Source organism: Cyclopterus lumpus, chromosome 10 (assembly GCF_009769545.1).
Source record: "Cyclopterus lumpus isolate fCycLum1 chromosome 10, fCycLum1.pri, whole genome shotgun sequence".
Lineage (NCBI taxonomy): Eukaryota > Metazoa > Chordata > Actinopteri > Perciformes > Cyclopteridae > Cyclopterus > Cyclopterus lumpus.
The window spans coordinates 13,386,274-13,410,115 of record NC_046975.1 but is presented as its reverse complement, the minus strand read 5'-3'; the positions used below and the strand labels follow the sequence as shown (position 1 = coordinate 13,410,115).

At 41.7% G+C, this 23,842-nt stretch overlaps 1 protein-coding gene across 7 annotated transcripts; it reads left to right on the top strand.

The window, feature by feature from the left end:
- The first annotated feature begins 207 nt into the window (after window positions 1-207).
- On the top strand, window positions 208-23,826 carry LOC117737466 (Kv channel-interacting protein 1-like). Of its 7 annotated transcripts, none has more exons than XR_004610043.1 (9): window positions 208-1,010; window positions 19,376-19,500; window positions 20,574-20,643; window positions 20,731-20,801; window positions 20,901-21,008; window positions 21,114-21,218; window positions 21,332-21,446; window positions 21,624-21,686; window positions 22,154-22,203. XR_004610043.1 is itself a non-coding variant. In XM_034543455.1 (8 exons), exons 1-8 carry the CDS (start codon window positions 953-955, stop codon window positions 22,199-22,201), a joined length of 648 nt encoding a protein of 215 aa, XP_034399346.1. In that variant the 5' UTR covers window positions 208-952; the 3' UTR covers window positions 22,202-23,826. The 7 variants fall into 7 exon arrangements, 2 of the variants coding, with proteins under 2 accessions (XP_034399346.1, XP_034399347.1); XR_004610042.1 differs by having other exon boundaries at window positions 21,332-21,402; window positions 22,154-22,200; XR_004610041.1 differs by having other exon boundaries at window positions 21,332-21,686; window positions 22,154-22,213.
- The last annotated feature ends 16 nt before the right edge of the window (window positions 23,827-23,842 follow it).

Below are 23,842 nucleotides of genomic sequence, written 5' to 3'. Positions count from 1 at the left end.
CACACACACACACATGCAGACACATGCCGCATGTCAGACTCATCTATAGAGATAAAGCAGTAAATGCGTACTCAGCCCTGTCAGACCGTTTGCCTGCTGAATAGTAGATCGGCATATATCAGTCTAGCCCTACCTTATCTCCCCTCACCTCTCCCTGCAGTCTTCATCCCCCTCTGTCCCCCTTTCCCCCTTCCCTCCCACCCTCACTCTCTCACTTGCCTCCGTCTCTACTTTATCTTCCCCTCCTTTTGTCTGCTCTTCCTTCTCGTAAATATCTCATTCCCCTTTCCTTCTCCCTCGCAATATCCCTTGGGTTGTGTCTTCCCCTCCTCTCCTCTCACACACCCTTCTCTACCATTCCCTCTCTCTGTCTCTGTCTTTTCATGTGCAACAGTGTGCAATCCCTTTTTCCTCAGCAGACAGACAAAGAGACTGAGACAAATAGTAGAGGGGAAAGCGGGAGCAGAGAGAAGCAGAGACAGAAAGAAGCAAGATACGTGAAGAGGCACAGAGGAATTGATGGAACGACACTGAGAGAGAGAGAGAGTAGGAAGAGGGAGGGTCTGCATGGTAGAGCGAGGCAGAAAGGAAATAGGCAGTTTGGTGATAGCGTAGAGGTATAGCTCCAGTGTGCATGTGCGCCAGCTATTTCATTCACACTCTCTCGCTCGCTCTCTCACACAAACACATCTTCCCTCTCTCTTTCTCACCCACTCACTCCGTCACTCACACAGACACACGCACACACCCTTGAGCAGAAGCAGCAGAGCATCGTGGGTGTGAAGCAGCATGTGATGTGATATCTGTTCTTCTGCACAAACTGCTGGCTGATGGAATAACTTAATTACAGCACACACACCTACAATACGCACACTCACTAGCACACCTTGATTATAGGCGGACAGACACGCACACGCGAGCACACTCAACCTGCCTGCAGCCGGGAGTCAACATGGGTCTCGTGGTGGGAACCTTTTCCATGCAAACCAAGCAGGTGAACTACCGCAAAGGTAAGAATAATCTTTTTTCTAAATGATCAAATTTCTCTCTCAAGATGTGTGTGTTTGTGTGTGTGTGTTCACATTCATGTGAGTTTGAGTTTGTCCCTTGTAGGTTTGCTCTCAGATTCGTGAATATTGCACAAGAAGTGCATTATGGGAATGAGTTGAACGTATACAGAGGGGGGATGTAAAGTTGGTAACTTTTTAAAATTCATAATTGTTTATGATGCAATCTCCAGGCCATCTGCCCTCTGGATTTAGGAATATGTGTGTGTGTGTGTGTGTGCATGTGTATGTGTGTGTGTGTGTGTGTCCTCTTGTAAGTGCAGCCGTGTCATCGGGCATGTCTATAAAAGGTGATGGTATTTACCCCTGTCTGCTCTCCAAACCAACCTGCTTCCTGTCTGCCCTGCGACTGTTTGACACGAGGAACTGGCCCTGACATGACGTGTATGTGTGTTTATAGACATACATAAGAATGTGAAGCTTTGTCCATTAAACAATGAATACAAAACTTAAGAGGGTGTAATGGGGTCAAACATGTCGTGTATGTTGTGTGGAGGCTGTGGCAGAGGTGCGTGCAGTACATCAGTGTGGTGTAATCCCTCAGCCTTTGGCCATGGTCTGTCCTGTGTCTGTTGACCTCAAACCGGATGGTTATCATCAGCAGACACAGGGCTGCATCAGGGACTGAGGAGACCAAAAACATGAGTCAGATCATGTTTCGCCATGCTGTCACATGTGGGAAACTCATGATATCATGTAAAACAGCTGTCTGTAATGTCTGTAATGCCCATTACACCTGACAGACACTACAGCCAGATATGCGCAGTATTGAAATAGCTGTAAAAACACTTTAGAGACCCTATGAATGGTTATAAATACAGGCATATACTGCATCCTGCGTGGGTTGTTTATTTTAATTCCCGACTTGCGTCTCAGTTTATTGCACAGCAATAGCTCTCAGCAGATACTTCAGATCTGTGCTGAACAGATGTAGCACATTTTCAAGATCGGGCCTAAAATATGAAACCTATAGAAATACTACTGAGTGAAAATGCACGTAGTAGCCGTGTGGTCCCCTTTTACACTCCTTTAGTTAGGTTAACCTCTAAATAGCAGCCACTTTGAAGTTTGCACAGCTAGGGTGTGAGTAGGAGGCCGATAAATGCGGAAAAGTGGCAGGGAAAAATGTAGAAAAGTTGAGGAGAGGAGGCGAGGTTGCTCCTCAGGGGGCTGCAGTGTGAGTGTCAGTGAATGTGTGTGCATGTTTCACCATCTGCTGCTGTGTTATAAAAAGTGTCCTAATGAAAGCAGGGCAGGATTCATTTTGTACGGAAGGTTGGCCCATCCTTGGTCACCACCCAATGTGAGGTAACGGCCAGCTGAGATTAACTTGCTGAGTATACAGAATTTACCATAGTCTCACTGTGTCTCTTGTGTCAAACTCACGAATCTGATGACTATGTGACTCGACAAAATCAACAAGACTTGTATCGCGACCACTCCGGACATGGGGTGACTTGATATCCTCCCACAGCGCAAAGATTCAAAATTATACAAAAACATGTGCTGCTGATTACATCGTTCATATTTTGTTCAAACCAGCACACAGACCACAGATGAGACCATAGATTGTTACACTTGAATGAATAAGATGATGAGATGTTCATTTCTCTCTCCGGCTTTGTCGGTTCTCTCTCCACCTCTGTATCTGTATCTGTGTCTGTCCTTTTTAGTCAGTCAAATTATACACCGTCTTTATTTTAATATTTGTGATTTGATTTATAGAGATGTGTCTCAAACTGTATACAGAAATGAAGCAAACTGTGTTTTACAATGATATATCTTTTAATAATACAATGCCACTATAATTATGACAATTTAAGTTTGTGTCCATGTTGAAGCGTCCAGGTTTCACTGTAACTGTAACATATACATCTCTGCGGTAATTAGATTGTTTGAGTTGGATGAGGTCTTTGTTTATGTTTGTGCTGAACAGCACAGAGACATTATGGTAATTCTATCCTTGGCAGTGCCTCCTCTTCCTCTCTTCTTTATCATCTCCATAACGTTCCCTCTTTATTTCTCTCTTACGCTGTGCGCTTTGTGCTGCATTATTCTCCAAATTACCAGAGGGCGTAGAAACTAAAAGAACTGTAAAGAATCAGAAAGACAACGAGTAACCCATAGATCATAGACAACACAGATTATTCATCTTTATGTGTGATCAGTTGATATGAATGTTAATGTCCCCGGTCTTTGCTGGGATAAATCTTGCAATTAATAGAACAGCAGTACCGAATTTTAACATGAATTTCTACCCTTTACACAAAAGAAAAGCCTTTCAACTGAAAGTGTATCAGTCTAACATTGGATGGATGGAATTATTGTTAGATTTGCTTTTCTATAAATCAACTAGCTGGCATTACTGGCCACTGTTTAACTGATTGTTTGATGATGTCTGTCTGGGGATGAATGCTATTGAACTACAAGCAGCCCACTAGTTACAGTTTCTAGTCACCTGAATCGAGCTGTCTGTCCGGTTTCCTCAAGTTGTTGACATAATAAATAAAAATATAAAGATGTGTTGAGTAGTTTTTTGTGGTAAGGACGAGATCATCCACTTCATCAACCTCCCACACACAATGAATGATCAGGCCAATTTGGTGACGTACAATATCTTTGCCGCACTAAAGTATATATATATAACAATTGTAGAGGTATAGCTCTACAATAATTCCATCCATCCATCACAAAAAGCTAGAGATGTCCGAACCTCGGTGGCCTCGGTGATGTACAAGGTCGTGCCTCATGGTAGAGCAGGTTGGTGGTTTGATCCCCAACGCTTCCTGTCTACAGCTCAAAAGCTTCGAGCACTTAACTGAATTCATGAACGTTGCTGTAAAAACTGAATCCAGCCAAACTGATGCTGTGGCCTACATGTGGCCTACATAAAGCTGTAGCTTTTCCACCAGAGAAGATGGGGGAAGAGATATTAACCAATGTCCTCGCCATAGGTGGGCATTAAGGAGTTTATCTATGTATCTGTCGTCATCTGGGGCAAAAAAAAGGTAATATATCCACCGTCACTGTGCACAAACTACTCTGCTCCTGTGAAATATGTCCCAGCGGGTATGTTATAAACTACAAAACCTGCAGCTCACCGACACATTCATCTCCCTGACTGTTCGCTCCATTTGTTTTTGCCTGTCTTTTCATTTCTCCGTACTCTCTCGCTCTGTCAAGTGGATGATTTCCACCCTCTTTCTCTTTGTCTTAACCTTTCTCACCTCATTTCACCTCCTCAGTTTGTCTCTCCCTTCAAGTTTGTTTCTTCTACTTCCTGAGTTGTTTTCTTCTTGATCTATGGCTATTTGTCTGCCTTTGCTGTTTATCTCCGGGTTTCTGTCTCTCTCCGTCTGTCTGTTTCGCTCTCTCGAACCCTCACATCTCTTTGTGTTCTGAGTTTTTTGCACAGAAGATAGCGTCGGCCTACACTAAGATCACTGCTTTCATGTAGAGTTTTAGTCTGGGGCCGGTAGAATATATGTAAATATACTTGTGTTTGTGTGAGTGTATGTGGGCATGCTCGAGAACAAGTGTGTTTGATTCAATGTATCTATCTGCTGCAGGGCTTAAGAACTGACTGGAGAGGAGCCCTGTTTCCTTGATAGACTTTAAAGTTTCCACCCCTCTATCTCATGCCCGCACATCAAAAGAAGTGCACCAAAAAGGCCAATTAGGACAGCAAAAGAGCTTTATTAGGCACGTGGTAACATGGAAATGGATTTCTGACTAATCCCATGCCCAAAGCATACGTGTGTTGTGTGTGAATTAGTATGGGTATTTAATGTTGGAATTGTGATAATACAACCTCATACCTCATATTTATTTACACTGCAGTCTAGATTTTCACAGGAAGCATGATTTCCATTTGAAAAATCTGCCCGTCATTTAAGATCCTCTGTTAGCGTTTGATCTTTGTGTTGAAGATGAAATCCACGTTGGAGAATTTCAATAAATAAAAAAAATCAATATACTGCATAAATAAATATACTTAATTTGCATAATATTTGCAGACAGATACATTGCTCACTTCTTTAAAGATAAACAACATTTTCCATGCAATTTATCTCAGCCCTGTGTTTGCCAGGTCTTTGTAATACTGAAGCCAATGAGAGAAATGCAGATGATGAATATAGATAGCTGCTTAGCGCTGACTTTATGGTCAGGCCTGTATGAACAGTTATGACAGCAGTGACACACATCATTTCAACTAAGTTAATGTGACAGCTGAAAAGAGACTCAACTGTAGATGTAGCAGTTAATTCTACGAAGATCCGAAATCTCAGTGTGTTTCAATTTAATCAAAATGTTTCTCTTTGCAGACATTAGAGGACATTAAGAGTAAACAAGCTGTCCGTTGAGCATATAGTAAAGCTCTAGTGAAACAAAAGCTCATAACATACATTCCAAAAGCCGTTGCTTCATATTGGAAAGACGTGTTAGGTTGTTTTGTTAACATAAACATTGGGGGATGAAGTTATCATTTAGTTACATGTTCATTACACTAATTAGGTGTTCTATTTTTTTACTTTTAAATGGGGCAGCAGAGGAACAGAAAATAACTAATCCAATAATAACAGACAGACCAGTAGGGTTTTCATTAATTGTTTAATTCTTAGAACAAGCGACTAGCCTACAGAGAGGTCCATGTGTTGCCAAGTAAATATTCACTTCAGAATTTGCTTTGTGACCTCTGAGAAATAGGAATCTGTCGCAGACAGTGGGAAGGAAGGACAAAGGAAGATGAGCAGCTTCAATTATATGTTACAGAACAATGTGACACTGGAAATAACACTGACTAAAATAAGTGCGTCATCTGTGTGCTTGTGGTTTTGCTGTAAATAATATGTGATGCATCCTTGTCCCCGTAAACATCAGGCCAGTGAGTCATGGTGCACAATTATGTCACTCACTTGATAGGTGTCATATTCCTCTCTACAAATACAAAGTGTGTGTGAGTGTGTGTGTGTGTGTCTGTGTGTGTGTGTGTGTGTGTGTATTAAGGCATCAGAATAACAGCAATGCAGAAACCGACTCTCTCCCCTTTTCCCAGTCTTTCTCTCTCTGAGTCTCTTTGGTTTCTCTCATCGCTTTCCTCTTTAATCTCTCTCTATCGCCCATCTAAACATCATCTCTTGCATTCTCTCACTTTGCATTGTTTTTCCCTCTCTACATGAACATCACTATGTCTCACTCTCTTCATTTATTCATGTTTACTTACTTAGCCCCCCCCCCTTACTCTTTTCCCTATTTCCCTGATGACAGATCAATAGCGGCTCCTTTAATTATTCCCTTTTTCATAATGTGATGGGAGCCGGCGATGAGGTTCAGCGTGCATCCGCTAATAAAGATACAGACAAGTGTCTGTGTGAGAATTAATTTGGACAGCTGTAGATATTATTATTGATTTACCAAATGGACAATGTTCTTCTCGGTCCAAAGCCTCGCTGCCTCTCATGAGTAATTTCCAAAGCCTGGTTTGCCAACAGGACAGTGTCATGCAGCGACGTGACAGATTCATAACCTATAACTACGGTACGGTTAGGATACGTTGTTACAGGCCTGCATGTTAGCACTCTTAGTCTGAATGTGCTGCTTTGAGGGAGTGAGATGATTTTCTGAAGCTTCCACTCGATGGTTTAATCTTAATAAAGATATTTAGAGTGTCATTTTCTCTCATGCTTGCTCCCCTGTCTTTTTTTAACTTTATACTCTTTGTTCTTCCGTCCCCTTCTCTGGAAATGTAATGTTTTGCATGTCCCACTCACACTCTTCTCTGCCTTTTCTTTCTTGTGATGCCACTCGCCCACTCTTCTGGCTCTTGTTACCCACTTCCTTCTCTTTCTTCCGCTCTCTGCGTCACACTCTGATCGCCAGCTGGAAGCTTTCCTTGTGTGTTTCCTCCTTATCCTTCTTTATCTTTCACTGACAAATATGTTTCCATCTCTGCCTTCGCTGCTTTTTTTCCTTCCTCCTGATCCACTGCTGTCCTACCTCTTCCTCCTTTTGCCGTTCACTGCTCTCCTCTCCTCTGTCTCTTATCTTCTCTATCCTCAGAAGTGTGACAGGGGTCTTGCAAAACAGTCTGCAGCAATTCCCGCACATGCCTGCAGGGAAACACCAGGCAATTCGGCATCAATGTTGCACACACACGCGCACACAAACGCACGCACGCACGCACACGCATGCACACGCACGCACACACACACACACGCACACACACACACACACACACACGCACACACATGCACACTCAATAACCTCTGGCTCTGACTCTCTGTTTTACAGACAGACTTTGAAATGATTTCTATAAAGTGAAACATTTCTGTCAGTGTGTGGAAACGTGCCTGTCAGAGACTGAAGGGAGATAGAGAGGGATGGAGATGAGAGATTGGAACAAGTCGGGAACAGTGTTTGAAACGACAGAACACGAGGCTGATACTTTCAGAGAGATTTATAGGGAGAGATGGGCAGATAAAGGTGTATTGGTGTAGGCCGTGTACCTGGAGACACATTTATAGATAAGAGAGTGAGAGATTGATAGGGTTTAAGGCTAAAGATGAAGTAGGGCGCAGTGATGATCGGGAGAAATTACTTTGATAGTCTGTACATTTGTATAGGCACACTGCAGGCTATGTCTTTTATAGCCGAGCATGCAGTGTGTGTGTGTGGCAGGAAATGGTCACACTCCATGGTGCTAAACATTGTTTAGATGTCTCGAACCAGCCTTTCTTTCTGGCTATGGTTGGTGAATGGGCAATATGTATGTGCTTATGTGTGCTTCTCCGTGTATGTAAGTGTGAGTGTGTTTGTGTGTGTGTGTAGGCAGGGTGAAAGCATTACTCCCCACTGTGGTCCATTCTGTCTCTCTTGCTGTTACCCCACACATCTGAGCATTCATGGCTTTTCACAGAAGCAGATTGCAGATTTTTTTTTTCGTCACCAAACTAAATCTTCCCATATGGCTAAAACAATCACGCCTTGCTCATTATTCACGATCATGAGACAACATGTGGCCTATATTCGAAGCAGTTGCCACACTTGCAGAAGCATTATTATGGATGGCTGGATTGATATAACAGGACAGCGTGTCTTTTCTCCAAATCGACTGCTGAAAACTGACTAATCATCATATGCAGAAGCAATTTCAAATCTATTGAGATTTGAAATGTTTTCACCCTTTAAGCAAATTAACTTTGATCATAGTTGACAATGACACGTTTAAATGGAGGGTATCATGAATGGATGAGATCCGAGCATCCAGCTATTCCTGTTAAGTGTTGATATTATTATCTGAACGCAGTATTTAGAGCCAGTATTTAGTGCTCTCTTCATTACATTTATTTCCCAACTATAGTTGTTAAAGCCCATTTCAAACTTAGACCAAACAACATATGAAGAAGTTAAAATGTGCCAATAGAAACCAGCTTCTATCCCGGTAAAGAGTTATAGTCCTATAATATAATTACGTCAGTGGCAATGTATCCTGTACAATCTATTGCAATTTAACTCATGCCATTGATTTACCTTAATAATGTTCAGTTTTGTTGACAGTTTATTATTGAGATCATAGTTAACGGTGGTGATATACTGGACTTCATTATATTGAGAGGTGTTTATTATTCTTAGTGTCCCTGTTTACACATGAGGGGGGCCAAATATTAGAATCCACTCTGATTATTATGCAGTCCAACACAACACACCACTAACCATTTACTGAATGATTTTCATAAAAGTAGACATTTGTATTGGATTGCATTAAATTGTATTGGTGTACCTGATACAATGTATAATTGCACTATAACATTGATGGACCACTCCACTTTTTCTTTTTCATTAGATTCTGCTGCTTGAGCACATAATGACAGTTTGCTACTTTCACTTAAAAGTAATACAATCTGAGTATTTCTACCACCACTGTATCCTTGATAAATGTCTTGTATGTGAGGTGTTCTCCAGTTGTACGAGCACAGTGCACATTGTTTGTCATCTGTACATTTCTTAGAATTACTGCCATCAATTCAGACCGTATACCTTGTTTGTATCGATCAGGCTTTAATTCAAATGAGATTTCATTGGTGTGTGTGAGTGTGTATATGTGTGTGTGTGTGTGTGTGTGTGTGTGTGTGTGTGTACCCCTGACAGGCAAGAGTGTGCACTCCTGCAGTATTATCTGACAGTTGTCATGATCCCTCTATTTCTACCCTATTAAACATCTCATTTTTCTCATCCCTTGCCTTTTCCTGCCTTTAATCTCTCACTCTTTTTACATTCTTGACTTTAAGCCTTTTCCCTCTGTTCTGCTCTCTTGCTGCCTGCTGTCTCTCTTCCTTCCTTCCTTCCTTCCTGCCCTGGGAGTCAATCTGCCACAACTCACACACTCTCTCCGCCCCTTTATCCATCCCCTGTTCAGGTGTATGTGGGGGTATTATGGATGGATGACCAGGAATGATGGATGGGGTGAATGGAGGTGTAGATGGATTGAGGTGGTCTTTTCATGAACAAACCGTAATGTTTCTCTTCACTACATAATTCATATTTACCTCTCAAATCAATACTTCAGGCTGTATCTATTTGCATATGATACAACAGGGCAACAGATGTGTGAAATGTAACGTGGCAGGTTTTTGTTTTTTTCCCAGAGTGTTATCATTTACAAATCAATGGGTACACTCATATTCATTTATAATCTAGTGAATCAACATCCTGGCGATTTCATACTGAATCACTGATGCTCTGCTTGGCTCCTGGCTTGCGGATGTATGTGGGTGTGTGAGAGAGAGAGAGAGCGAGAGAGAGAGAGAGAGAGAGAGAGAGAGAGAGATGCTACAACCCTAATAAAAAAATAAAACAACGGTATCGAAGGGAGGGAGAGAGAGTGGGAGATCGAGGGGAGAAAAAGGAGAGAGAGAGCAGCACCAAAGAGAGGAGGAGCGCCGTGAGATGGGGTGAGAAAGCGTGAAAGGAGGGATGATAGAGAGAGGGGTTTCTGCCGAGAGCAGCCATTGAGAGAAGAAGAGAGGGAGGGAGAAGAGGATGAGAAGAGGAAAGAGGGCGAGGGAGTGTGTGTGTGCGTTCTAACCGTCCAAACACGTGACAAAAGAAATACAGACCTCAGCAGACAGACGGGCTTGTTTCCACGACGACGACAGCAAACATGGGGGCTGTTGTGGGTACGCTGACCATGCAGACCAAGACCAGGAGGCTGTCCAGGGGTGAGGGAATACACACACACACACACACACACTCACACATGTGCATATAAACATACATAAATACAATGCATGCACACATATGGACAGTGAAACTTTTGACAATGTGTTTTACTGTACCTTCCAAACACACACATACACTAACACACACTCACAAATATACAGCGCACGTACGCGTGCTGCACAACAACGATTCATAACTGCTTGTATTTCAGTTAAGATGCAGTAAAAGAAAGAGGGCATATGTTTTTGGTGTGTGTGTGCGTGTGTGTGTGTGTGTGAAAGCAAGAAACAAGTGGAAAAAGAGCATCTTTTCATTCTGCAACAAAGTTTTAGTCTGACAGTTTGTGTGTGTGTGTGTGTGTACGTGTGTGTGTGTGTGTGTGTGTGTGTGTGTATGTGTGTGTGTGTTCGCAGCGCAAACCGAGGGAGGTGAGGGAGAGACAGCTTCTTTGATCGTCTTTGAGTCAGCATGCGTGTGTGTGGTTGTGTGATGTGTATGTTGCTCTATCTATCTGGCTGTGTGACGCACACACGTCAAAGGTATTTGTCACTCTGCTCACACACAGCTTTTCTGTCTTGCTGTTACCTTGGAAGCACGGTAGCCATGGCAACGATAGATGTCAAATTTAGGGTGGGGGGAAGGGTTTAGGGGGGATTGAGATATTCCTAAGTAAGTCAAGGCCATGTGAAAGAGGCTGAGACGGGTACAAATAAACTGTGTGTATGTTTTCTTTATGAAGACCTGTTGCCTGTGAGCAATGTTTTACTCCGTCCTTAATCATTCTAGTAAAAGCCTGTAGACCTCATTTACATAAATCTAAGGAAATCCAACTGCACAAATTGGCACACTGAGCCAGAGACCAGTGCTAGAGTGAAAATATGCCCTATTAATTGTATGCAGTCATTTAAACGTTTTTGTTGAGGCTGGCTATTATTGGTCTGTCTGTGCAAATTAGACCATACAGGATGTTTTTAGTGAGGGCATATGGCTCGTTTCATATCTTGAAACATCTTGTTTTTGTTCTCCACAAGCATAAAACAAACACCTTTTCCCCATTGGTGATAAAAAGCCGAGGCGTAAATGTATTGCTATCTTGAATAATGAGGTGATTGTAGATGCCCTCACATTGTGCAAACCTGCGAAATCTTGACTCATCCTGCAAATGAAAGCTGAGCCTATTCACCTCCGCAAATGCCCTGCGAAAACATAAAAGAATGGGATGTGGTGTTTGTAATTCTGGTGTTGTGTCGTGGTGCTCCAGCATCTCTCTCCCTCTCTTGCTCTAACATGTTGGCAGTGTGCAGGATTAGTGCAGCAGGGTTTGTACGTGTGCAGCCGCCCATTCTGTGGGTTTGCAGATAACTTATTATCCGGGATTGTGACACCGACAGTGACACCGAAAGGGAGACGGTGCACGGCTGTAATATTGTGAGATTAGATTCCTACAATGATTGATCCTCTGAGCACGAGCTCATCACCGTGCTCTGGAGAAGAAGGAAAAAAATGTGTTTGTGCCGTGCTGAATATTTTCATGCCTGCTTGTCTGTTTTCAACAAAGCTGCTTGTTGCGCTCTCAACTTGCTTTATTTTCTGTCAAGTGGTCTTTTTGCCCCGACAGCCTCTCTTTGTCTATACTCTTCTCCCACTTGTTGTTTTGTTTGCCTGTTTTCGTCTGGCGGGCTAGCTGTTTTCCTTCCCATCTTTCGTGGTGACCTCTGACAACTAATCTCATTCTCACCTGGCATTTTTCTCTCCTCCCCGGTGAAATCTTCATTTCTTTTTCCGCCCCCGTATCTCTAAACTCCTCACTTAGGCTGCTGCCTGCAGCAATGTTGTCTGAATCATCTCTCTGTCTCCCCTCCTTCTCTGTCTGTCACTCCTCCGCTTCCCTCTCGTATCTAGCTTTCGTTGTGCTCTCGGCTTCCTCCCATCAACCTCTTTTTGTTTTCTCCCCACTGTTTCTCACGTTTTTTCTCTTCCATTTTATTCTGCTGCTTTCTCCTCTCCTTGTTGAGTCCCTTTTTCTCCCTCCCACTCCTGTTCCACGTGTTTCTCCTTATCTTTACTTCTAATTTCCCCCGTCACACTCACATGGCACCTCCACAATCTGCTGCTCCTGGCAACCTCATCTCCTTACCTCTCTTCCCTCTCCTCTTTCTTTTATGCCTCTGTTATTTCTCTCATTTGAGCCCTTTCTCCATCACCCACGCTCCCATTAGCTGGCGTGAGTGCTTATTAAGTCATTTCGTCACTCTCCTCTCTTGGCATCCAGCAGTGTGTGTGTGTGTGCGTGTGTGTGTGCGCGCGCGCGTGTATCTGTGTGTGTGTGTGTGTGTACTTCTGTAGATTAGACATATATTTACAAAAAGATCAATATTGGCATGCTGCTACCTACATGTGTATGAGCTTTGTTTGACTCCCTCGTCCCAAACATCGTGCACTAACATGTGAGGACGAGACATGTGGATGTCTGTGTGTGTCTCGGCCTTGCGTACACACAATCCCACAAACACTGCAAACACCCTCCAGCACTTCAGTCCTCATTCACAGGCTGAGGGTTAGTAAGCAAACAGATATGTGTGAGCATGCGAGCACAAGAGTGTATAATCTTTTATGCACACTCGTACTTGATATTTCATCTATGACCCTTGAAATAATGTGTTCATGTTTGTTTTCTTTGAGCGTGTGCAACTGCATGCATGGGGCTATCTGTGTCATTGGACTTTCAGTGAACCACCCAGAGGCCACTCAGAGATCGTCCCTGTGTCCACTGGCTTGGATGTTTACTATGGAAAACAATGCATCCCAGAATGAGACCTTGAATTGCTGTGCACCTTTTGCAGCTGAAATCCATTTTCAAGATACAAGATACTCCCCTCCACCAGGGAACCCATGGCCAGTAGAGCGGCTACCTTCTTGGAGAGCGATTTAATGAGAGCGCCTTTAATGAGGCCGGTGAGAGTGAGTCCTCTCCATCGCCGCCAGGCCGTCAGATTAGGCTAATTCAGATTATGCAAATGACACACTCTCTGGCACGGATTACAGGACACTGTGCGAGACGGAAGAGAGCGCATGGCAGAGTGAGAGAGATAAGAAATGGAGGAGAAAGGAGGATTCAGTGGGCATCTAAATAAAGGAGGAGACGGAGGAGAAATGAGAGCTGGCCAGCAGTATAGTTAGTGGAAAGTTAGGAGTTAAATCCTGTTTCTGGGCTGGAGAGAGTGTGTGTGTGTGTGTTGATGTGAGAGGTAGTTTTTGTGACAAGGTGCTGGTTGAGGAGAGCGACAGACTTTTCTTTGCTGACAGTTCAGGTTGTCGCTTAATATTGTAAACAAGCTCTGAAAGAAATGGTTCACGGTTCTGGTCCCTGTGAAACTCCATGCCTTACTATTAGTCCTTGGAATAGTGTCTCTTACACTGCAGTTAGTTTCAAATCATTCACATTTTCAAAACTGTGCACTTGGACTGGCAGAGGATAGCAGGAGCGAGTCATCCACTCCACTCCCTGATATCCATGAATGGATTACAGAACAGGCCCAGTGGGTCAACGAGCCCCGATAAGCTTGGTTTGAAGTGAATGCATTTTGAACATGTTTTGTTTGTAAGTCAAAGCCCTCAGTCAATTGACCTGATAACATTTGTTTGACTGCTGCTAACACTTTGATTACAAAAAGGAAAGAAATAATACATCTATTGCGTGGTAACTGACTATATGTTTACGATTACCACGCTTGAAATGTTATATTGATGTGAAACTGAATATTCTGCATATGTTTTATTTTTGTTTTCCACATTTCGTCACTGCTTTATTTTGGATCTTCCTGTTTCGAGCATCTTTTAATGTGTACATTTTATCAGTGCACACTGCAGTGGATCTTTTTGCATGAAATATGCTTTATAAATTACATTTTATTACTACAGTATTACTATGTGATAAACCTGTTGTGTGTTGCATGTCATAAAGTTCTTTTCACATTCTTTTGAAAGAACTCACACATAAGGCATTTTTTAGTCTGTTTAACATGCTTCACATAGTTTCTTTTAATATGTTTGGTAAAGTATGGATGAAGGTATAAGAGTGTCATGGTTGATAAACTGTGGCGGGAGCTTTCTTGTGTTACTGATTGGTCACAGTGAGAAGCAGCTGATTACTGTACTTGAACAGACACAATATACTCTTAATCATCCAAGTGAGGTTTACACCACTGAGCATCTGTTGAATGTCTGGCAAACCAAATTGAATGCTTCTCTTGCAACTGAATTTGATTTGACCCCGTCCTGCCACTTTAATCCCAGTAAATATAGCAAGCCTTCCATTGAAGACTCTGTGGGAACCTCTTGATACAGCAGAGCCGCCTGCGAGTCCGCAGCTACGCTTCACCTCGTCGGCAATCACAGCTCCTCCACATTCACATTGAGACGATGAATGAAAGCCCGCTGGTCACAGTGCATGTTTATTTCATCACTTCATGCTTTACATTTGAAAGAACATGGTACACTTTATTTGACAATTAGACATTTCGTTCTCATTTTCTGCTTTATCGTGAAATCACTGAACATATCAGCTAAATCTGAAGTAACATATGTCATGAAATGTACAACACGTCTTTATTAGAAGCCTTGATGCACACTGGAGTCCTCTGCGTTAGTCACTGCTGCCCCCTGATGGTACTGGTAGGTTATAGCAGGGTATGTCTATTCTTCTCAGTCACATTATTACAATATTAAGACAATATAAAGGGGATGGATCCTGTTATGTCACTGGGTATCTTCATAATTACTGATTTAGATAGAGTTTTGTTTACATTGAGGAATAAGTCATTTTAATAGGACGCAGCCTTGTTTATTTAGAAAAGTCACTTTGTAGTATATTAAGCCTCCTGTTGTTTAGGGAGTACTGTGTGTCTTAATGGGGCTGATTAATCAAGTGCCCTGTTCTGCTCATGAACACACACACACACACACACACACAGTCACAAGACACACGCATACGGTCGTACAGGAGAGGGTGAGTTTATCATTGTTACAGAGTGCTCAGGATCGGCCTTGAAGTTCGAGCTCTGTTCCCCAAGAGTGAAGGACACAGTGACTGTAAGAGAGAGAGGATGTGGGGAGACGGGGGAGGAGAGTTGCCCCAGGGGAGTCGTGAGACAAGGGGATAAAAAGACAGAGACGGAAAGAGGCAGGCGAGTGCTGATCTCACAGGAGGAGAAAGCAGGATAGAAAGTGTAAAGGCTTAAGAGAGCGGGAGAGACACAGAAGAGGGTGCAAAGCTAAAGCAAGTCCACGTTTTAAAGTTAAGAAAGTGGAACAAATAAAGGAATACAAGGTGAGTTTGAGACACACACCTTCTAGAGGCCAGTGGAAAGAAAGAAGGTGATCAGAATGGAAGGAGCGGAGCACAACGAGAACAGCTTGCGTGCTTTAGCCATCGTTCTGCTGCTGTGGGGCCGTCACCATGCTGCATCTGCTGGGAGTCATCACTGTAGAGGGAGAGTCGGCACTACGACTACCTCACTGTATTCACACTACCAGCAAAGTCGCAATGGCAACTTGTTTTCACCGATGGCTGTCTGTGAGCCAGTGTTTTGAATAATAACAAAAAAGGAACTAGATTATTCATGTGGAAATGTTAGATAGGTAGTACTGGTGTTGCTACTTTTTAGGAACAAAAACACATAAAGAAACAGTGAATACATTAAAAGATGCAGACTGACTGTTTGCTCTTTCAACTGCATGTCATGAATTGATTATTGACAACAACGACTCATAGTATAGACTTGCATATTGTTTCTGCTACTTTTGATTTTCTCACAAACTCAGTAAACATTGCTCGTACTGCAATGTCTAGAACACTGAGCCCAATACAGAAATACAGAAAGCTTTACTGAAAGTGAATAATGAATAGTTACTAAAAGTAATAACAAATGACATCACTCATGTTCATATCACAACTTTACCTTTCCTGGGTGTTTTTCTCATTTCGAAATTTACAAATCTATGTTTTCATGTGTGGATACTTTCTAATCAGTGATTTTATTTTACGGTAGATATAAGCCTGTTTATTTTCTTCATATTATCATATTGCATTTTTTTTCAGCATGCACATACTGTATATCTTACTTTTGTACTGAAATAACTTTGCCCTGCTAACCAGAGTGATCATAACATTAGTGATGAGAAGAAATGTGAAGGGGTCACAAACAATTTCAAAGGGACAGTTTGGCCCCAAATCAAAAATACATGTTACCTCTTACCTGTAGTGCTATTCATCAATATAAATGGTTTTGGAGACATCTGCTGTAGAGATGTCTGCCTTCTCTTGAATTAAATCGGACAACATAATATGGTTCCTCTTAAATTTTGATTTGGGGGTGAACTGTCCCTTTAAACTGAATACTAACTGATCCTGATTGTCACACAACTATAGTTGTACTTTGAGATGGGACGTCCTGATCTGGGGTGTAGTTTTTAGTGTCACCGTGAAGTGTGACTGTGCAAGTGCCATCAAGGCTTTAATTAACGTGGACAAAGAGTCGCAGTGAAGCCTGACAGAAGAGTGCACTGGTGTGACCCTAAAGGTGCATGAATCATGTACTGGGGGTGCAATGGTTGGTACAAGATGTAAGAGCATCACATCAGGGTCTGTGTTATGACTGCATTTACCAGAATATGTGCATATCACACTTTTGGTATGTTTATATGTTATGACATTTGACACACAGGTGTGTGTGTGTGTGTGTGTGTGTGTGTGTGTGTGAGTGTCTGTCTGTCTTTCATACAGTAAGCCATACCTGAACACCACTGTTTGGGTGTGAATAGCCTCACCTTTCTTAGTGTGAACCTCCACCCTAATGTGACACTGAGAAACACTGAACTGCCTGAGTGATGCAACAATTAGACCTCAGGGGTTGTGTTGTGACCGTGTGTGTGTGTGTGTGTGTGTGCATGTGTTTGTGTGTGTGTGTGCGTGTGTGTGTGTGTGTGTGTGTGTGTGTGTGGTGTAGGGGAAAGGAGCTATATAAAGAGAGACTGCTTAGCAACTCAACAGAAGTTATACAAAATCCTGATGTGATAATGCACATACAATGTAGAATATCTGTGGGCACAATGTAATAAGCTCCTGCTGTATTACATAATATGTTAGTGTACTTCATGTGGGTTATTACAGTTTTAAATCACTTGTCTTTACATGTACAATGATACCAATCTCATTTAAGAGTACATTATTGGATTAGACGGTCAAATGTGTAACATCATAACTGGCATGTCGATGTAGGTCTACTAAATAAATGTAATTTTCACTGACATGCTAATATTGTTATTATAGGTTTCTGACAACCTACAGAAGAAGAAAAACATTTTTCTTATAATCCGTCCTTTTCGTTCTAAGAAGTCTCGTTCTGAAACGTTTTATCCACATAGTCTATAATTATCTACACATTCAACCATGACATTACAAATACATTCGATAACAATAAGCTACACTTTACTCCAACACAACAAACTCTGACAACACCAGCACTCCTCTCTCCAATTCTCACTCACGTTGAGTCAAGTCACATGACACGATAAGAAACAGAAGGTGAGAGAAGAGAAGAGAAGAGAAGAGCGTTTTATTTCCATAAATGTGTCAGACACAATCTGAGCCAGCCAGCAGAAAAAAACAAGCAATTTTAGTGGATGCACATTGACGGTGAGGAGTTGCCTCGAGCGATCACACTGCAGCCTGTTTAGCAGCTGCCATATGCAGTGTTCTCACTCATTACTGAACCATTTTCAAAAGTTGTTTGCCCCATTGGTCACTTAGACACAAAAACATGGAGCAATTCTTTGCAGTCTTTTGCATGAAAAGGTCTGCAAAAGTATGACATTGGAAGACTTTCGGCTGAGGTGGCGTTTAGCAGGCAGATGAAGCACAAATAAGCACAATAAACATGCTTCTCCGAGAGAATGGATTTGACGAGGTATTGTGTAATGAAGCTTTACAAAGCATGAATGGTCTTGCCACACAATGTTTTTCTATTTCAAGACTGTTGATGTTTCAAAATCTGGAGTGCCAAGGACAGTGTGAGCACTGCACTCTGGGACACTTCATTAAAGCCGGACAGGAGCCCTTAGAGAAGCTCTAGCTCACTCGCTGTATCTACACCAGACACTCTGCCTGCCAACTCCCATTCAAACCACTGGCTGCTTACATCCTCTGATAATGGTGCAATAATCTGTTCACTGATTATTTGCATGTGAGTGCTAAAGAGAGAAAGGAAATTATACTTGATCACCAAGCAGTCCTTTGGATGGTAAGTTAGCCTTTATAGTCAAATAGAGGTCTACAAAGGCAACAATCCAGATGACAACCCAATGTCTAAATGCCCAACAGTCTTTTCTCCAAAACATTCTGACATCACTATGATGATATAACTATAATGAATCAGGAGAAGATGATACTTGCAGGTCTCTCATAAGCTGCGCACTAAAGCTAACACAATTGTACACGTTCAGGTAAGTCATTGCAGGCATTCAGACTTTATTCTGAAAGGGTGTTCAAAAAAGCATATTACTTAACCACCAATAAATTTTTTTGTCCAGCATTTTACTGCTGCACATTATGACTATCATGTTCCGGGTTTTTTTATGAATATTTCTATTAAATTATTATACAAGGCTATAATATTATGGGTAATTATTGAATTACAGATTGCTTCGGGGAGTATGTGTATGTGTAGACAAATGGGCTTCTATGCCATACTATGAGCCCATGGGCCTGTGTGTGTGTGTGTGTGTGTGTGTGTGTGTTAACTCAGAGTCAATGGTTTGTCTTCTCTCCCCTCCCCTCCAGCGAGGAGAGTAATGAGTTGTTAATGATAGGGCAACGTGGAGCTGTTAGACTGACCTCTACCTCTCCTTCCCTTTTAAAATTAGAGTCTCATTATTTATGCCTCTTCCCAATTGATTAAATATAACCTTAGATTATTTCACTGCTCCCGGTCATATGTCCACTTTCTTCTTCTCTTTACTACTTTGATAAGATATACTTCCCTTCTTTCTTGTTTTGTATGTGTTAGAATATTTGCTTTATGTTTCTTCAGACAAAGCTGATGATGACTTGGAGATGACCATAGTGTGCCATCGGCCGGAGGGCCTCGACCAGATGGAAGCGCAAACCAACTTCAACAAAAGAGAGCTCCAAGTGCTCTACAGGGGCTTTAAGAATGTAAGTTACAGGTTCCCGTCATTCCTCAGAGATACACACAGTACAGTGTCCACGTGTTGATCAGTATATTGCTTGCTCCAGTGCTAACATGTACAAGGAACTTTCTTCTGAGCAAGCAAACCAAGACATTGGCTCAAAAAAATAAAATATAGGGATATATATATATATATATATATATATATATATATATAAACATAATTATATATATATATATATATATATATATATAATTATGTTTGAAAACGATTATATTTTTTTTGTGAACCAACACATTTACAGCTTTAATCAATCAGTGCCATCCTTGTGCAGTAACCCATTATAAACCTATAGCAATCCCATCATACTCGTATGGGGTTAAGGAGCAGAGACATGGACGGATCAAACATTAACGGTAAAATCTAGAGTCTTCCTAATCTGAGCAAATGACAGGCGCATAACACAAAATGTTATGCGCCTGTCATTTCATGGAGCTATCCACGGTATCAGTTGTTATGTCTCTCACTGATCAGAGGATGAATTAAGGTCATTTTCTTTGGATTAAAAATAATCTTGTGTCATATATTTATATTTTTCGCTACGGTAGATTTATTATTACGATTTTATTTGGAAACCAAATCATTTTTGGTTGTGGGCCATTCTTGGACCAGGTCTGGTTATTTGTTTCCCGCTAAACTCTTGTATTTGTTGTTTTATTGGTGCTGTTTACTTTATTTTATTGTTGATATTGTTGATTGTAGACCTTGTTTGCAATAGCTCATTTTTCATTTGTTGTCTCTTTTGGCAATTTACAGCTAAATGAAGCTCTTTGTAGGAACTAGACTCAACAGTGACACCCTGGATAGATGGTCAGAGTTTGCAACTGCAGTCTGTTCTACTTTTGCTGATATTCAATGATAATAAACTACAAACTTAGAGGTTTGATCAACCTATGTCTCCTATCCACTTTGTTTAATCCTTTGATCTATACCATCAACCCTCTCTCCATCTGTTAAAGCCTCCATCCGTCTCTGTACACCTCTATTTGACCGTCCCTCCTCCCCACCCTCTCTTTCTGCCTCCCCCTCTCTTTCCAGGAGTGTCCAAGTGGTGTCGTAAATGAAGACACCTTCAAACAAATATACGCTCAGTTCTTCCCTCATGGAGGTAAATAGAGTGTGTTTTGTGCTGTACGAGTCTATACCTGCATTTGTTCTACCAAAGGTACAGATAAGCATTTTCTTCATCCTGCAGATGCCAGCACCTACGCACACTACCTGTTCAACGCATTTGACACAGCACACAGCGGCTCCATAAAGTTTGAGGTTCACTTGAGTCTTCCTATTCAAATAGCATTCTTTCTTTATTTTCCAAACTAGATCTCTAATCTCAGATTTTCATTCTGTCCTTTTTGTCTCCATCAGGACTTTGTGACAGCTCTGTCCATCCTGCTGAGGGGCTCCATCACCGAGAAGCTACAGTGGACCTTCAACCTTTACGATATCAACAGAGATGGATACATCAACAAAGAGGTGTGTCTTTGTGTGTGCATGCCAATATTCACATTGTCTTTGTGTTTTTATGTCAATGTCACACATCTCTTTTGTGCGTGTGTGTCCTTGTGTTCTGTTTCACAGGAGATGACAGACATCGTCAGAGCGATATACGACATGATGGGGAAGTACACTTACCCGGTGTTGAAAAATGATGCACCCAAACAGCATGTGGAAGCCTTCTTTCAGGTAACAACATTGGAGTCTTTTAAGTCCGATAAAAAACTCAACAACACAAATATTGATAATTGACTAAACAGAGATGCACCAGTTAATTGCATGCTTTACATTTCACAAAGCAGAAGAAACCCTGGGTTAGCATGATCAGCGATATCCATCATGGAGCGGAAAAAATCTTTTAAAAAGAAATCACCTAAGCGCTGGACACACTGACCAGGAGGAGGTGATCTCTCAGAGGTGCTGTGGTGTTTCTGCAGTTGAGCGCTGAGAATGACACCATGACAGTCACCTCACAGAATACGCTGCTGATTTCAGTTCATTTATTTATTAACTCATTTGAATTTTTTATTAATATCTTAATGTCTGAGGCACCTTTGAGAAATGGATTGACAGTACGTGTGTTGCTCTCCACAGAAAATGGACAAAAACCGAGACGGTGTGGTCACTCTGGATGAATTCATCCTCTCTTGTCAAGAGGTTTGCTTTTCTTTCATCTTTAAAGTTTACTTCTCTCTGACATAATCCTGAAGATCCCTTTAACTTTGCAACAGACCTTTTTTCACCAAAGACACGTTGATAGGTCACAATAGGAAATGCACAATTGTAAATGAATAAAGTAAAGGTGGCTGAATTCCATCTATCCTACTGTGACAAAATGTCTGCTGTAATGTAGACATTTTGTAGCTTTTTAAACAAAAAGTTATTATTTTTCTAACTATTTACAAAAGGCCTTGTTAGATTGTTTCCTTATCTTCCTCCTTGGCAGGTCTCACTATACTGGCTATTGATTAAAATGTGTTTGTCCGTCTCTACAGAGAGACCACTGACCAACACTTTGCAGGTCTTTACTGCCCTCTAGTGGACAATAAAATAGATTAAATGGTGATAGTTGGATGCTTTTCTCCTCACACTCAGCCTCTTTATTTCCCATCTTTTTTGCACAGGATGAAAACATTATGAGGTCTCTACAGCTCTTTGAAAATGTCATCTAGACCACGAGGAAGAGGGCGACAGCCCAATAGACGAAAGCGCTCACCAAGAGAAGAGAAAATAATAGACGGAGGAGAAGGAGAGATGAACATGTAAGAGAAAAGGAACAGCATAGCGGGCCACTGAAACGAAAAATTGGATCGTGTCGCTTTGCGACGGACGATTGCCACGAAACTTCATGGAAGGCATCTTGCTGCAACAAATCCGTGGCGACAAATGCCCTTTGGACCCTTTATTTGACCTCTCTGTAACCATTTACCTCGTCTCCACCTCCCTCCTTTGTTGCTGTCACCTCAGCATGTCATGGCATTGTGTAAATACTGATTCTTTCACATTTGGTCCAATACTTTTCTGAAACGTGTAAATTGAACCACATTTTAAGCAGGACTGGATTTCCCAGAAGCTGCTTCACAGATCAACCCAGTGCATACTTTGTGCATTACAGTCTGACATTATAGCTGTTTTCATCATGAATTTCTCTGTCAACACAACAAACGTGAGCAATATTGTGAAGCATGCAAGGCAGAGGCCTATTTAACGTGTATGTGCCGTAAAACACTTGGTGGCCATATACTCAGCTAAGTGCATACATTTGGGAGGCCACGGTCCGAGTGTCACATCTCACAGAGCCACCTCATCGGGCCTGTTAAGGTTTGCAGAGCTGAAATTCAACCTTTAGGCAGCTTGCAGTCTTTTGTCTCGTGGCAGCTTGCAACAGTCCTCTTTACACTTACTGTGTGTGTTCCAGTGGTGTCAGTCAGTGTTTCAATGTTGTAACGACTCAACTGTAGATATTTAACTGTTGTATTTGTGGCCTCTTAACGCCGTGTGGAATTATTCATGTTTGTCTGCGTGTGTTTCTGATTCTGACTATCTGTCTGTCTTTCTGTCAAATTGGATACAACTAATTATTCTACATGACACTCATCGTTAAATAAAGAGTCCATTTAGAGGTTTACTGGTCTACAGATGCAGAGTTACACAGGGACGTGCATGTGTTTGTTTGTGTGGTTTTGTTGTCCTAAAGTTTATGTTCGCCGGGAATATGGGAAATATTTTTCTTGCATGTAGATTCATCTCGAGGACACCACAGTCCGTCCAGCTCAACTGGCCGTGTTTCTGCCAGAGAGGAGAGTGTCGTCGTCAGTTCTGTCTGTTAAATATGTTAAATATGTTGACTCGGAGCGACCAACCTTTCACTGTGAGGGAGCGACAGGAGAGGGGAGCTAGAAGGAGGGATTGAGGAGAAAGATCAGAGGAAGATGCGCGAGTAAGACAGAAGACGAGAGAGACATTGTCACTGATTCTGAAGGAATGGAAGCCATGTTTCGAACAAGAACCGTCGTTTTGAAGATTGAGCTGGACAAAAATACAGATTTATACATGATTTACCATCATGCCCACTCACTGTGCTTACCAATAGTGTAATAAAAATCCTTGCTGAGACATGCTCATCTCAAAAGTACCCTGACATACTTCCAGGAAGACTGACAGACAGGAAGACAAACAGATAGACATCTTTAAACTGTCAGAATGAAATAATGTGTGTATTGAAATATTGTATAAAATCATTATATTTATCAATAAACTTTGCAAGAAATAAAATGAATTCATGTCTGCTATATTTAACTTTGTCGCTCTAT